The sequence below is a fragment of the Rhopilema esculentum genome, chromosome 20 (assembly GCF_057945365.1).
Source record: "Rhopilema esculentum isolate cy_ngs chromosome 20, ASM5794536v1, whole genome shotgun sequence".
NCBI classification, from domain to species: Eukaryota; Metazoa; Cnidaria; class Scyphozoa; order Rhizostomeae; family Rhizostomatidae; genus Rhopilema; species Rhopilema esculentum.
The window spans coordinates 1,478,232-1,495,006 of record NC_142834.1 but is presented as its reverse complement, the minus strand read 5'-3'; the positions used below and the strand labels follow the sequence as shown (position 1 = coordinate 1,495,006).

The following is a 16,775-nucleotide window of genomic DNA, read 5'->3' as shown; positions in this document are numbered from 1 at the left end:
AGCATGACTCGTAGGTACACCACGCCACATATCTGGGTAAAAGGAGTGGATGTCTAAACCCAAAACACTTGACAAAGCCATCAGACAGAAAGAAAAGGGCGACCATATCTTATTATGACATTCGTTGAAGGCCTCAAATTCAATACAGTCAACAAAGATCCTTGACTTATTTTCCAAGATATCAGTTACCTCAAAAGTGTTGGCAATATGAAAAAACTCCCACAAAGACTAGAAGTTTTATGACCTATAAGGAGACTCACGAAATGTGGATGTGACACATAATGTTCAGCATATGGAGATAACTCTATTGATGTCAAAGGTCAAAGTGTCAAGGAAAGGTTTTCACTTCCATTTACAACAACTGATGCTGAATTATAAAGTCAGCTTCCATCAGCACTGACCCTAGTAAGAAAGTTGATACCCTGTTGTAAGTGATACTAAAATGTTTAAGTATCACTTACAACATTCATCTTGGCGATTTCTTCAAGCCAAACCAAGGCAGAGTTGCTCCGGCAATACCTGAAAACATTGCTTTTGCAATGCAAGATAACTGTTAAACCCTGACATAGCATCACAACAAGTCTTATGTAGAGATTTTCACCACACCAGTTTCAAATTATACTCAAATATATATATTGTGAAAAGCTTATACAAAATGTTTGATTTTTTATAAAATTTGAACATCTAACAGGGCATAAACAAATGTTATTTAATGTTTGAAAAAAATCTTCTGTTTGAAAAAAATTATGTTCCATATGCAAAAGACATGGCAACAAAAAGATCTATTTCAAACCCTTCTTTGGAATGGTACAGTAATGCTATAGACAATTTTGATATTAAACTATGATTGCATTAAGTAAGTCCATTTGTTGCAATTACCACTATGTTATGTAATTTATATATACTTCTGTATGAAGTGATATTAAATAGACAGGGGAAATCATATCAAAATATTATATTCCATATAATTTGTAATTTGTAAACTCACCAACTGTTTATTGTAAATGAACCAAAGAATAAACTGGAACAAGTTCAATATAAAATAACAACTAGAAAGAAAGAAAATATACATTATAATATGGGCAAATGGGTATCAATAGTTAAAAAAAACAGACATCATCAATGTCTCATCCAGTTAACATTAGAATTGCAAAAAAATAATATAAAAAAAATTTTGGTCATGTGAAATCAACAATCATAGCAACAATGTTTTATATTTATAAAACATTTTAAACTTAAAAGAATTTGAAATTCGGGTTCAGCATGTTGAAATCAGCATATGTATTACTGCACTAAGAGTGTTGTATAAAGGAATTATAAGGTGTTCAGCCTAAAAAAAGATCAATAATACTCACCAAATATAAGAACAGTTTAAGCAAAACAAACAAGACAAGAAATATTAAGCCAAGTGGAACAGATCTGCAAATACAATATGGGAATACTAGAATAATATAAATAAATTGCCTTGAAATGATAAAACAACAACAATGTATATTTAGCATTGTATAAAAATTGCAAATTGTGTACACATTATGTGGAGGGGCAATATAGTATACCTTGTATTAATAAATTATGAATAAATTCTGAATGGTCAAATAATTATTATACTCATTCCAATACCACATAAAAAGATAAAATTTTCTTCTGCCTATATACCTTATGGGGAAAAGGGTTACATAATAAGGTGGAAGGGGGCTACATATGGGGAAAGGGGTTGCATCTGTGTTGAGTCAAATTGCACATTACATTCAGTACAAGAAATTTCAAATGTTCATTCAAATGATCAGAAAATTTAGCATATTGAAAATACTAAGCAGAGAAAGGTCTGCAATTTATAATTTTCTACGAAAAACTTACTAGATATAAAATTTTAGTTAATGAACTGTAATTAATTTGGGAATTGCTTGATAATCGTTAGAAATGACTTCATAAACCCAACGAGTTTCAATCAAGTGAAAGATAATATTAACTATCGTATTAGAATAAAGAGGAAATATCACCTAAACTTAAAATTTAGTTTATTGCAATTCTGTTTGGTGAAACTGTTAAAAGCTATGAAGTATTTGAAGCTTTCAATCAACTTACCAAAATTTGAAATGATTTTATAAATGTATTTCTGCACTAATTTATCTGCAGAAATAATGTGATACTTTATTGTAATTGATAAATTGAACTTTGATTCAATTGGTGAAACAAATATAATATTAACATAATTAATGTGCTTAGAATGCTACATGAAACAGTGAGCACAGTGAACACAGACAAATTAATGTTGTTTACAAACTCATTCAATAAATGTACTTGAAAAAATAATCTAAAGCTATAGTTTTAGGCAGAAAAATAACAAATGTTATGATTTCAGAATAGATAAATTTCTATTAATAAGAATTCCTCTCGATAATAAGAATATGGTTTGGGGGCATTAGCGATAGAATAAAATCCATGAAAATTATTTTTTGAGTTAGAAAAATCATGAGTAAAGCAGAAATGAAAAATTTCTGGCCGTAAACCATATTCAAGCAATAACATTGATGATTCATTATAGTAAGAACAATTAAAAATTATATAAAATACAAACACACCTTCCTGCTCAATCTTTCTCTTCACTCCTCAAAACAATTTCAGGGCGAAATCGCGTCAGCAAAGACAAATTTCGCGGGCCACAGACAGGGAAACCAGAATGGGAAAAATACAAACCATTTCGAACGAGTGGATGGGATATTTGATCTTTATGTAAACAATCAGCCAGAACAAAAGAGATTATCTGACTTTGTTTGACAATTAAGAAGATAACAGATAAACAAATTCCCTCAATCGTTTAAAATGTAGCTAAAAATGTAGCTGCCAAACGATCATGGCTCGCATTAGGGTTAACAGCAACCTAATAATGAAGGTTTGAATTTAAATTCATCATAAAAAATAATCTCTTCACGCTTTGGAAAACTAATACCACCATTAGAATCGCTTCGATGACATATTTCTATTGATGCAATCATTTCTGATATATAACATGTATTTAATTAATTATTTTTCAAAAATCACTGCAATTCAATACTATGACGTCACCATGAAATTACAACCACGCCTAAAAACGACAAAAAACAACCCTAAGAATTTATCCATACAAAAACCTTCAAAATGAGCCTTTGGCCCCTAACATACTCTATACTGTTTGAGAGTTATGACAATAAAGTTTGGAAAGTCAAACAGAAAATGAGGGGTCGAGCCTCTTAGACACTGATTTACAAAAAAAGTGAAAACATCATTAAAACATCAATTCTTAGAATAAAACAAAAACCAATACCACCACTCGAATCGCTTTGATGAGATCTTTCATTTGGTGTTATTCATTTTGAGGTTCAACATGTATTCAATTAGTTAATTTTCCAAAATTCATTTAAATTGAAGACTGTGACGTCACTATGACATGACAGCCACGCCCAATCTGAAAATTAACCACCCCAAAAGATGCCCCTTGCGAAAAGCTTCAAAATGAACCTTTGGCCCCTAACATACTCTATATCGTCTGAGAGTTATGACAATAATGCCTAGAAATTGCAACACAAAATGGAGGGTCGGACTTCCTAAAGCTACTCTATATCATTTGTTAGTTATGACAATAAAGCTTTGAAACTAAATCACAAGATGGACGGCAATGCCTTTTTAGACAGCTACCTCTGTATTGGAAACCGCGACCAATCTTCTATTTCATTATATGCATAACTTAAAATTGGAAATTTTTGCAAATTTATTTACTTTATAAATAACTGCAAATTCTAATCAGGACCCAAACTTGTCTAGTTAATTCAGTTAGAGAATTATATTGTGTGTAAGAAGTTAGATACAGAAAGAGCAAAAAAGGATTGTTTTAAAATTCTCTATAATTATTTAAACACAACAATTCAAAATTTCAACGTACAAAAAGTCTAAACAGAAATATAACATATAAATAGAAACATTAAATTCAAACTGATACGGACATCTATGAAGAGTGAATGAAATTAATATTCAAATAATCAAGAACTTTTTGTCAGATAAGTTATATTTTGAGCATAAACAGGCAGGTAATGTTTTTGTTTTTTCCATTCTATCAACATCTCAAACAGCCAAAAATAAACCCTAAATTTATACTGATATGCAAGTATGAAGATTGAATAAAACTAACATGCAGAATATGAAGGAATGTTGGTCATATAATTTTAAAGAAAACGACAATTTAAAGTTTTTTCCATTCTATCAATATAAATGTCTAAATAGAAAATTTGTGTTTTTTTCTTTCATTTTGAAATTTCATAATTTAAAATATGAAAAGAAACAAACAAACAGCGGAACATTTAAAACAACAAAACTATTACATATTTAACATTGGAACATATTTAAAAAGAACAAAACTATTTATTATTGTTAACAGTCATATTCGGAAAAGTTCCTGAATAAAAATTATTACAAAAGGAGGGAAATTCCTTTCTATAAAAAGGAAATTCCCTCCTCTGCTGCTCTTTTCTTTTCTTCTTGATGATTTTGATAAAAATAGTCATCCCTGGTCTGAAAGAGAATTAGAGAAATAAAAATTGAATATATTGGCCTGTACATTATATTAAAATATTAAAAGATTTATTAACAATCAGAAATGAAATATACCATCTTCAAATAATTTCAATAATTTAAAGAATGATATATTCGCAGCATATAAATTGAAAAATGAACAAATTTTTACTGTGCAACAGTAGGATTTACAATTGTGATAAGATAAATACCTAAGTTCCTTGAGTTTCTTTTTTTCTTTATTCAATAAAATAATCCCCTTGATATTTGTAATATCAAAAATTTTTGCCACAGTTCTTCTCACGTTAACAATTTTTTTTCGAATGGTATTTCCTAAGAGAATAAGAATGTGACTATTAAGTTTTACAATACAACAGTAAAAATTTTTTTATCTAATAAATACTGTAAAATTTGAAACGAAATTCCCAATGCAAAGATTGACCATCAACTACATGAAATTTATTGTAAGCAAAGTCTGTATATAAGTCATTAATTTTTAATGTAAGTTACAAATATTTGAAAGGAAAATACTTGTATATATTTAGTATTATGAAGTAAGCAAATAATAACCTTTTTTTCATTTTTAAAAGATACTGTCACGGTTTCTGGCCGTTCTTCTTGACTTGCAACTTCCATGACTTGCAAATATCTTCTTTTTGAAATTTCGCTACAATGTATTACAAGGAGTCAAATTTTTCAACTATTTATACAACTTTGCACACAAAGAACTCAAATTTTCTAAAACATTTGGTGAAATTGCAAATTCGCCTGGAAAAATTTTTTATAAAGTAACACAAAAATGGTGGCCAAAGCCATTTAAAAGTATGAGAAAATGCAAAATTCCGTCAAAAAAAGACAATATAAATATTTTAGATCTAGTTACAACATACCTTTCCAAAGTAGGAATATAATGAATGCTCTATAATAGCTCAGAGAACAAATTTATTAGAAAAAAATAAACATACCTTGAATTTTGTGCAAAAAAAAATTTTTCAGGACTCAAATGTTGTTACATAGAAATGGCGTGAGCAAAGAGTTAAAACGCGCGAAAAATAATTCCAATTTCGAACGCGATGTATCTTAATGGAATCAACAAAATACTTCCAATGAAACAAAATAACAATAGTAAATCAATCAATCCATAAATGTCCAGTATGTTAAAAGTCCTCATTTAAGTCCAATTATTATGAAAATATAGTTCAATCCATTCAAGGGCCATGTCGCACACGAACAGCACATGAATTCTTCTATCCTTTCAAGTAGGTACATTTTCTTGGTAAATAACGGAGGAAGTCCTATCCTTGAATCATAATTATATCATGAATCTATCAAACGCATCAAAACGTGTAATGAGCGAAAAAATATATATGACACCAAGTAATCAAAAATACATCAAGTATATAGGCTTCTGTACACGCAAACAGTGAGGGTATCCATCATGAAAATAATAGTATGTAAATAGAGACATAAAAGATACTATAAACTAAAATAAATAAGAAACTTACCGAACATCAGTAACTCGATGCCGAAGCAATCCAACCACGCCACGAGGCTTGAACAACCCCTGATAGTTCTACCGATCCATCTGCGAATGATATAAAATTCTATCAACAAACAGATCAACGGCTCACATTCATTTGATCAACAATTCAATTAAGTATTTCCAGTATTACATGATAACCCATTCATGTAAATTTCTAAAGATCGCACAAGCATCTTCCTGATCGCGGCATGCCTCAGAACTAAATGCACCACAATGAACCATAGCATTGAAATTGTTATGCAAATTAGTTCTATAAACTGACTCGCCATAAACGTTCGATCATTTGCATACAATCGATATGAACAAAAGAAATTTCCATTACATTGTTTAAAAATGAAGTTTTAAAAAAATGAACAAAGAGCGGCTCGATTTGATTGTTCCTTTCTCTACCAATAAGATAAATGAGAAACAGTGACAGGCCGACGACTGGGCAGACAGCAACATGATAATTCGTGAATGTTTGAACATTTCAAAATGTTAAAAAATTAAACCTTTATCGCTACACGCGAACCAATACCACCATTCGAATCGCATCAATGAGATCTTTCATCTGATTCAATAAATTTTGATGTAAAACATTTAATTTTTAATTTCTTTTAATAAAATTAAAACCATGACGTCACAATGACATCACAGCCACACCCAATCTAGTAAATATTCAAACCAGCAGATTACATTTGTAAAACCCTTTAAAATGAGCCCTTGCTCATTTTAAAGGGTTTAAAGGGTGAGCCCCTAATTTACTCTTTATACTTCCCGAGTTACGGGAGTAAAGCTTGGAAAGTATAGGAAAAAATGGGCCTAAATGTATAGGAAAAGCCTATAGGAAATGCACTATATACTGTATAACCTATATACTATATAGGAACTGTATAGTAACTATATAGAATACAGTATTGAAAAGTGCCAAAACTTCAGCCGGTCGTAGTGACGTCATTACTAAGTGTAAACCCAAAACCAATACCACCAATCGATTTGTCTCGACGAGATTTTCGTTTGCTGCAATAATATCCGAGGTACCTCATGTATGACGGAAGTTATGGGCCTAAACGTTTTTCAAATACCGGCCGTTACAAATGTGCCAATTCTGGAACAACTGTGACAGGTACCATACATAACTCTCCCTACCGTGAAAGAACACTAATTTACCGATCTTTTCCACATATTACCCACACTAACACTTGTTTCACAAATAAGAAATGAATTTTTGAAAATGGGCCTAAATTCGCCATTGTGACGTAGGTCTGACGTCACAGCCACGCCCAAATCCTGAACCCAATACATAAAACTGACTGTCTAGACACGCCCTTTTCTATCAGCTATTGCAAGCCAAGGTACCATCTATACAAGCAGAGATATGGGCAAAAACGTCCAAAAATGGCCCATTTTCAACTTTGTGCCAAAATGGCACGTTTTTTTCAACTTTTTTTAGAACAAGCATACCATCAATCGATGCGCCTTGACGTAATTTCTAGTTGTTATTTTATATTGAACTTGTTCCAGTTTATTCTTTGGTTCATTTACAATAAACAGTTGGTGAGTTTACAAATTACAAATTATATGGAATATAATATTTTGATATGATTTCCCCTGTCTATTTAATATCACTTCATACAGAAGTATATATAAATTACATAACATAGTGGTAATTGCAACAAATGGACTTACTTAATGCAATCATAGTTTAATATCAAAATTGTCTATAGCATTACTGTACCATTCCAAAGAAGGGTTTGAAATAGATCTTTTTGTTGCCATGTCTTTTGCATATGGAACATAATTTTTTTCAAACAGAAGATTTTTTTCAAACATTAAATAACATTTGTTTATGCCCTGTTAGATGTTCAAATTTTATAAAAAATCAAACATTTTGTATAAGCTTTTCACAATATATATATTTAAGTATAATTTGAAACTGGTGTGGTAAAAATCTCTACATAACACTTGTTGTGATGCTATGTCAGGGTTTAACAGTTATCTTGCATTGCAAAAGCAATGTTTTCAGGTATTGCCGGAGCAACTCTGCCTTGGTTTGGCTTGAAGAAATCGCCAAGATGAATATTGGAGTGCCGTGCTACAATGTGAGCCATGTCATTTATGAAAATGTTTGGTTTGTGTTTCGACATGCAAAATGTCTATATAAACTCTTGGGCTTTTGCCTCTAAGAAGGAATTTAACAGCATAGATTGCCACATAGATTAACAGCACTGATAACAATTTAACAGCATACCACCATTTTGACAAGCCACCATCAGCCAACCACACGAGCATCCAAACATTTTTTTAAACATCTTGTTGAACTTTTTGTCGAACAAGTTTTGAATAGGCTAGGATCACAAGTCAGATTATGGAAGAACCCTTTTCCCATAGTGTTTAATAATACTGCTATCACAGTTCAGTTCAAATTGTCACTTAGAGGTTTCATTTCCATTTCTTGAAAACAGCTCAAAGATTGACGTATGCCTAGTGTTATTTGATAGAGTACATGGGTCAAATATTAGCTCCTAAGCCGTCAAAACGAATAACTTGTGAAGGAATTGTCAGGTAGGATAAATAGTGAGACAATAGAGCAACTGGCTCTTTAAATGAAAATAAACATCTTTTGAACCAAGTGAAACCAGACAACCATAGTGAAACTAGTCAACCTTAAGATCAATAAGAGATCTCAAAAACAAGGTAAAAATAAAAATTTGTTGATAAGTGGGAAGCAGCCACTGGATTATTCATTGACTTTGATGAATACGGTAGGGCTGTTTTTACTCAGCATGCCAAGACGGAAAACTATGAGAACACAAATAGCTTCGTTAATGACCGATTTGATGCGTTAGACAATTACTAGAGTACTTTTCTTCATAGATTACAATCCCTTGTCACCATTTCTTCACAGATCTAATGATCCCTACATTGCTACAAATGCTCCATCTTCTATTAATTTTTCCTTTTCGAAATATCATTGCTATGGTGTCTCTAAAAATCCTAGTCCCCCTGACGATCTTCATAACTGGTCTTTAGACTCAATAATGTTGTCAGATATTGAGAAGTTCCTTGCTGGTAATTTGACAAGCAAAGAATGTCACAATACAGTCCAGTAAGCGAGTCAAATAGTTCAAGCTATATCTTGCTTCTAGCCTGATGCCATGATTGGCTCAGCACAACATAAACTAGCCAAGTGGCTTTCTGAAGTTTTTTGACCCCGTTCTTCAAAAATGTAGCTGTAGCTTAAATGGAATCCAGGTTAGCCATTTTACATGTATATTTGGTTGTTTTTTACTCATCATCTCTTCTCAGTTTGAAATTAATAATTGTAAAGCTGTACCTTCTGAACATAGCACAGCTCATTCAAACCATGAAGATTAAAATAATCAAGATTTTCAAACAGAGCATAACTGATTTTTCATACTTTGCAAATGAATGTAAAGAATCAATTTATTTGTGCTTCAAGAGGAAATATAGAGATAAGAATTATTCTAAATAACAATCTAATTCTCTTTGATCCCATTGAGAGCATGTTGCATGTAAATAAAAAGACTATCAAAAATATTATTTCTTTAATTTTTAGTAAATTTTTGAATGCACAGTGGAACAATGCAAGAGACAATTTAAAACTATGCTTAGCGAAAAAAGCCAATGTGACAAAATCAGGAGCAGAATCTCATACATTGCCAAAATGCAAGTACTTCAGTCAATAGCAGTTTCTGTAACAGAAAATTACAAACAAAGAGACAAGAAGCAATTTTGCTTTTTCTGGTACAGTTGCTGCCAGGTCTGCATTGTCACACGCCCAGAAAGTAAAACACCAGAAATACACTGTGTTTATAACTCAGACACTTTAATACAACTAAAACATAAGAAGCATACTAGGCCCTAACCTATTCTAAAGCCTTACGACAAATGACAGAGTTTCGCATCAATAGCTTCCCCTGTCTCCATCCAACTGACTCTACTTAAACAACAACTTCTATATATGTACGAATGGAATCTAAAGTTAGCAATACACAAAGATTATGGTAACTAACCGATAACAAGTAAAGGAAGGGCTAGGTTAAATGATGCCATGCAACGCAAATATATCTAAATCAAAAGTTTGCAAAAATGATAGAAAACTACGCAAATGTTAAAATAAAAATATAAGGTCGATAATGAGTTATCTATGACTAGGCCTAAACAATGCTGGGAATGTCCTGCTCTAATAACTGAAAAAATGGAAGGGGCCGTTGCTAACATAGACAGTGCTGTGACGGGAGGTGTGACGTACAAATGAGAGGTATGCCACAGGTGATGATATGCAAAAAGAAGATAGAGAAAATCCTAACAATGATAGGGCTAAGAGGTATCTAACAAAATGGCCTGACTCTACTAAAGAAATTTGTGACACACCTCCCTCCTAAGATTAATTATTATCAAAGATAAATTATCTTATACAGAAATGTTAAAAGTACTTATCAATTGAAAAGTCTAGTTCAATATCTTGCATTGAATTCTTCCAGAAGATTGTCAGGAACAAACTCTGGATCGACGCATTGAGTATGTCCATCATAAAATTCAGCCAAATAGCCCGTAACCAGTCTTTGGCCTAGACGCCTCAAGCGTAATTTGTCATAAACCTTCACAATATTTTCAGGTTTGCCATCAATTTCTTGAGCCATCTTGATCTGTTCCATGATCCCTCTTTTGAGTTTTCTTGTCTTCTTCTTGGGCATTATTATTTTGACGTTGTTCTCTACAATCACTTTTGCAACTTCATACAGTCCAATCCACGGATTATGGAATTTATTGGAAGTGCGTTTCTTCACCATGAAATCTCTTAACCAAACTTTGTCTCCAACTTTGACTTTCAGCTCTTTGATGTTTTGATCATGGTGAATATTCTGTCGCAGCTGTTCTTTTGATACCAATTCCTTCACAAGGGTGAATGCTTACTGTCATTCAATTTGCATTGTCTTGATGTCTTTGCAGAACTTTGCAGAACAATAGAAATGAAACTTTTGGAGGTTTCGAAGCATAGATCTTCACCGCGTTGAAAAGCGCCCTGTTAAGATGCTCATTCAAGCCATTTGAGGATGGTCGGAAAGAACAAGTGAAAATTTCCTTTAGCCCAAGCTGTTTGCACAATGCCTTCACTAATTTGAAGTGAATTGACTACCTCGGACCGAGAGAAGTCCTTCTGGGCACCCATAACAATGAATGAAGTCACACATTCATTCCACTGTCTCTGGTTCTGTGTCTTTTACGGGGTACACCAAAGTCCACCTTGTAAAATGATCTATTAACACCAATGCGTACTGGTTTCCTTGATCTGATTTCCGCAAGGTCCGACGAAATCCATAGCAACAATCTGAAGAGGCCTTTCTGTTTCGATTGATTTTATAAGGGTTTTGGCTGGTTTTGTAGACTTGGAGCATGCACAATCTTTGCAGTGCCCAATGTGGGGTTAGATATCAGACTTCATCGTAGGCCAGAAATAGGACATATGTATCTTTCTGTAGGTTCTGAAGAAGCCTGGATGCCCTGAAAGAGGGCCGTGGTGGAAATTTACAAGCAACTGTTCAACCATGGTCTTTGGCACGATGATCTGCTCTCTGTTCTGTGATAAAATGTTGGTTGTTCTCCCTTTCAAATTTTGCCGCCAGATTTTTATCTTTAGGTTTTAAATTGTTTGTCAGAGATCTGATCCACTGTCCAGCATAGTTGCTTTCTTTCTGCTTCCGACTAAAGTCCTGTAATGAGATTTCAAAGAAATTCTCTTCTCCCTTTTTGAGGGTACCTCAAGAGGGTGTCAGTGTTTGAATGGAGTCTGCCAGGGCAATAAACAACAAAGTCATAGGACTGAATCTCGCTGATCTAATGTGCGAATAAATTGTTTGAAGCATTCATGGTCTTCAGCCACTTCAAAGGTCTATTATCAGTAACAACAGTGAAATGTCGACCATACAGTTATGGATAAAAATGTTTTAAACTCCAGACGATACCTAAGGCTTCTTTCTGAAGGACAGCATACTTGAGCTCTCATCCTTTCAGTAAGCAACTGGCGTAGGCAACTAAAACGTCTCCATCAGACATGTTTTCAGCAAGCACTGCATCTATAATCACAGGCGTCTGTATACAATTTAAATGCCAGGTTGAAATCTGGACACCTCAGGATAGGGGCTGTTGTTAAACCCGACTTCAGGTCTTCAAACGATCTCTGTTCCTCTTCTGTCCAATTGAAAATCCTCATCTTTTTCGTTAATTCTGCAAGTATCTTTGAGCCTTCTCCAGAGATTATGTGACAAAGAAATTTCACAGACTCTTTCATCCAGTGACATTTCAATGACTTCAATGTCAGGCCAGCCTTACAGATTCTTTCCAATACCAAGTCCAGTCTTCGAAGGTGCACTTCTCTGGTGGGTGCAAAAACTACAACATTGTCCAAACCATGAACAAGGCAGTGTGACCAGTATAGTCCGGATAGAACCAAGTCCATCAGCCTCTGAAAAGTAACTGGGGCGTTAGCAAGGCCAAATGGCATAACTCGAAATTCCCAGTGTACATTGTGAGTAGCAAAGGCAGTCTTTTCCATGTCAGCTGTTTTCATAGGAATCTGCCAAAAACCAGATTGAAGATCAAGGGTTGAAAACCAAGCTGCGTTTCCAAGGGCATCAAGCATTTTGTCTATTCGAGGGAGAGTATATGCCTCTTTCTTTGTCTCTTCATTCAGTTCCTGGTAGTCCACATTTGGTTTCTCTAACAGTAGAACTGGACTGCTCCAAGGGCTGGCTAAAGCATTTTCTGCATCTCCTTTGCAATTTGCTGTCTCTTTGTCTCTGTTTTTGTTAATAACGAGACAATAACCTTTCTCATCTTTCCCTGCGCACAAAAATACCATTTTTGGACCGTTTCCTTACATGCTATACAAAGGTGTACAGTTTGGCTTATAAGTGATTTTGGTGCCCTTGCATGCAGTTCTTGACACTTCAAAACAAAAGACAACATTTTTGTGGGATCGCGTAAAGAAAGAAAGGTTTTCCAGCTCCCTGTTCACCGATGCATGCAGACTTTCTCCCTCCACCTCAGAGATCATCCCAATAGTTTCAAATCTGAAAGCAAAGTTTGGTACATTAAATATCAATTCATGCATTTAACATGTAATATTAAGGTTTGGGAAAAATACTGGGAAGACTTCTCCAAATCTATTACAAAGTTCGTCTAAAGTTGCTATCTCCTCCTGTCAATCTCCATTATTAAGGTTTCCTTTTTGGCAAGGCTCTCTGTGATCTTTTCTTTCAAAGTTTCCAACAAATCACTCGGCTGTATCCCTCTGCAGGAAAGATAAGAATAGCTATCAATAATGTCTAATGCTAGCTCCCAAAAGCCCCTTACCTTCCACATATATTCTAGAGAATCAGTTGTAAAGTACTATTCTAGAGTACCTTCAAACTTGGTGTAGAGATTAACATTGTCCACAGAACCAGAATTGATGCTATCAACAACCTCCACAGGAAACGTAACATAGCCACCACCTTTGTCCCCTGCAAAACAACCCATATTTCATTGTTAAACATTGCAGGGTCCTTTTCTCCAGGCAAAGCATTGAAAATGTCAACAAGAAAGTGTTGCAAATCATAAATTCTAATGAAGGGAAGCATCTCAGTGTGTTCAGAGGTGGCTATCCTTTGACATTAATCCACTCTCAACACGCTCCTCTGCTACATGCACAGATTTGTCATTTTCAGAGGAAGCCATTTTGCTCTCTGAAGGCCAGAAATTACAGTCTAACTTAGACAAACAAGATCTTAAATCCCTTATCTTATTTGTGCTGGGCCGTGCCAATGCTTTTATGATGATGGCATCTGACACTTAAATTTTCCTCTCTGCATACAGCCCAGCTTCCTCAGTTGCTCTGTGAAAAAGCAATTTATGCACTCCAATTAGTTTTACAATACTTCTGATTGCAAATGCTTTGCATTTTAATCATTAGAATTACCAGAAAGAACCTATAATGTTAAAAAGAGTCCAGGCTCTTGCCCTTAGAGACTTCTGACAGACAGAGGAATCGGGATCAAGTCAGCTCCTTCTCCTTCTTTTCCAATTCCTGCCTCTTGGTTGATATTTATTTTGCTGCCTCACCAACTCTTTTGTTCAATGCCAAAACTCTGTCCTCTCCAACTTCTTCTGGCAAGGTCTCCATTTCGATATCCATCCAAATTTCCTGCACGCGATTCCATAATTCCAGCTCATCAAGGTCTGTGTTGAGTTTCTTTACTACCCCAAGCGACTTATAGTGGCGAAGCTGACCGAATTATGATGGTCATGCTCCTCAAAAAAGGAGAGAGACTTTGGGGTCTGGGGGCGTAGCCAAAAGGAACATTTTTTAAGGGCCACGCCCCATAGACTCTTGGAAAAGGAGGGAAACGCCCTTTTTAGTATGTATGAATCAAAATATTTTTGCAATCAACTATCTGTCAATGACGTTAACTTGTAAAGGACTTCTATACTCCCATCTCCAACTGCTAAGCATTTTTTGACAAATCTTAAAGATGATGCTTGGAGAAAAACTATATCTACAAATATTCATGATACTTAAATTTTTATCAATAACTAGTACTATCAATAATTGACACTTTTGATGATGCTTCTGAATTTAGATATAAGTTGCCAGGCAAGATTAGTCCTCAATGATTGGTAGGCACTTCTCTGTTTACAGTACAGGGATTTCAGGGACTTAAGTTTCATAAAATTTCATACTGACTTTAGTTTATAAACTGACTTTATACAAATCTAGTCAAAGATATTAAGGGCAATATAATTTAGGCTTTACAAAAGATTTTGCTCCCTGTATTGAAACTTAAGGCGTGCCTAGAATACCATTGAATTAAGCTCAAGCCCCACGTCAAGGGTTTGCCTACTGCTTGATTTTCCATTTTTTAGCAGAAGGAACCCCACAGGCTTTCTAAAGAAGACATATCAAAGAGAGGTCCACAAAGAGAGGTCAAACACAACAGTTTGCTATTTGGGACACTCTCCTTCCAATTCTTAAAAAACACTGGGTTTACCAAATCAAGAAATTCAAAACTTTGACAGTCTGCAAATCTATCATTCAGCATAGCTAGTGTACTGTCAATGATTTCAAAGAAAAGCTGCTTGTAATTTGGCCTTCTGTCAGACCTTGAAGTAGGCAATCCAACCAAATTAACTGTTAATTCATATACATCATCAAATGCAACATCTGTGCGACAATCAGACAAAAAATCTGCAAAAATCTTAATCTTGCTCACACCAAAAAAGAACTTAGTTGACCTGTTTTGCAGAAGGCTAAACAATATAGATGATTGCTTAAGAATCTTGTCAAAAAAACATAACAAAAAGCAAAATTTAAAACTACTAAGGTACTGTAATAGACCACTTGCTTGCATCAAAGTACTGTCATCCCAGCTTGGCGGCTCCTCGACTATCTCCCCTAAAGCAGTAACAAGCAATTCATATTTCTCAAAAATGACACCTATGGTCTGTGGCCGGTAATACTATCTTGTTTCTCCTGGGCTTGGAATATCAATGCCTTTTGTGGTTAGAGCAGTTTTCCTTTTTGAGCTAAGGCTTGTTAAGTTACAGAAAGCACTTTTGCTGGCAAAAAATACCTTGACAAATGGACAATGAAAAAAATATGCAAAAGGATAGTCTTGACGAAGAAGAGTTTGAACACCACCAATGTGCCAGGACATGACAGTTGCACCATGATATGTTTGCATAACAATTTTTCCTTCAAAGACTCTCCATATTTACTTAAAATATTCTTTACAATAGCAGTTATTGCTGGTGCTGACCTATCCTGACTTACATTAACAAATTTCAATAGCTTTTCAACTATTTCTCCCTTACGATCAAGACATACAATAATATTCAGCTGCTCCTTTGTTGAAACATCTGTTGTTTCATCAACTTGCATGGACAAGAAAGTGCAGTGTTGGATCTCCTTGTCAATCTGGTCCTGGATCACAGAGTCTGTACACTCAATAAGATCATTCTGGACATCAGAAGAAACACCCTTGAAAACCCCACCTGAAGATGCCCTTTTGGGATCGGCTAACCTCCCATGCAAACGATGTTCAAGAATGGAGTCAAAATTCGCAAGGCACTCAAGAAGCTCTAGATAATTACCTTTATTAAGGCTACCTTCTGATTCATTGTGGCCTCGGAAAGAAAGCTCTTGCTTACCCAAAAAGAGAGTAGCTTCACTTAGGATTTTTAGCATTTCCCTGTTTTGCCTTACCTCTTCGTTGTGTCGGTCAATTTCCTGCCTTCTGGCCCTCCAAAGTAGCACGTCAACTCTCTTCGCAACATCGAATGTCTTCCATGTCTTATAGGCCTCCAAATGAGACTTGGCTTTCTCGTGCTTCTTGCAGTCCGAGAAGAATCCTTGCATGTTATTATAACCTGTTTCAGTCCATATTTTGGACAATTTGGACTGAAAAAGCAAACAAGGCCAACAGAAAAGGCGTTTTTTACATTTACTTCCACACAGCCAATCTTTCTTCTCATACAAAACTTCTTGAAACATACGGTCTCTTGTCTTGATACCAAATTTCGGGGTCTGCCTTTGGTTAACGATTAACTTTTGCTCAGCCACATGTCTTGATGCAAATGATTTCTGCAAGAGTTGATCAAAAATATCTCTCTCAGAATTAGATTCAACTGAATTTTCCCACTCCAT

The 16,775-nt window shown here is 34.6% G+C and overlaps 1 protein-coding gene and 1 pseudogene across 1 annotated transcript in view; one reads left to right on the top strand and one right to left on the bottom strand.

Annotated features, from left to right (window-relative positions):
- LOC148957779 (uncharacterized) overlaps window positions 1-13,032 on the top strand; it is a 49,457-nt pseudogene extending 36,425 nt beyond the window's left edge.
- Window positions 1-16,775, bottom strand: part of LOC135682961 (zinc finger MYM-type protein 1) — a 21,854-nt gene extending 5,079 nt beyond the window's left edge. The window contains exons 1-2 of the mRNA XM_089114443.1: window positions 4,758-16,775; window positions 1-4,545 (exon numbers count right to left, since the gene is read on the bottom strand). The exon at window positions 1-4,545 is cut by the window's left edge and continues 5,079 nt beyond it. Coding sequence (XP_088970569.1) covers window positions 15,666-16,775 — 1,110 coding nt within the window. The 3' untranslated portion in view covers window positions 1-4,545; window positions 4,758-15,665. The remainder of the gene's footprint in view (window positions 4,546-4,757) is intronic.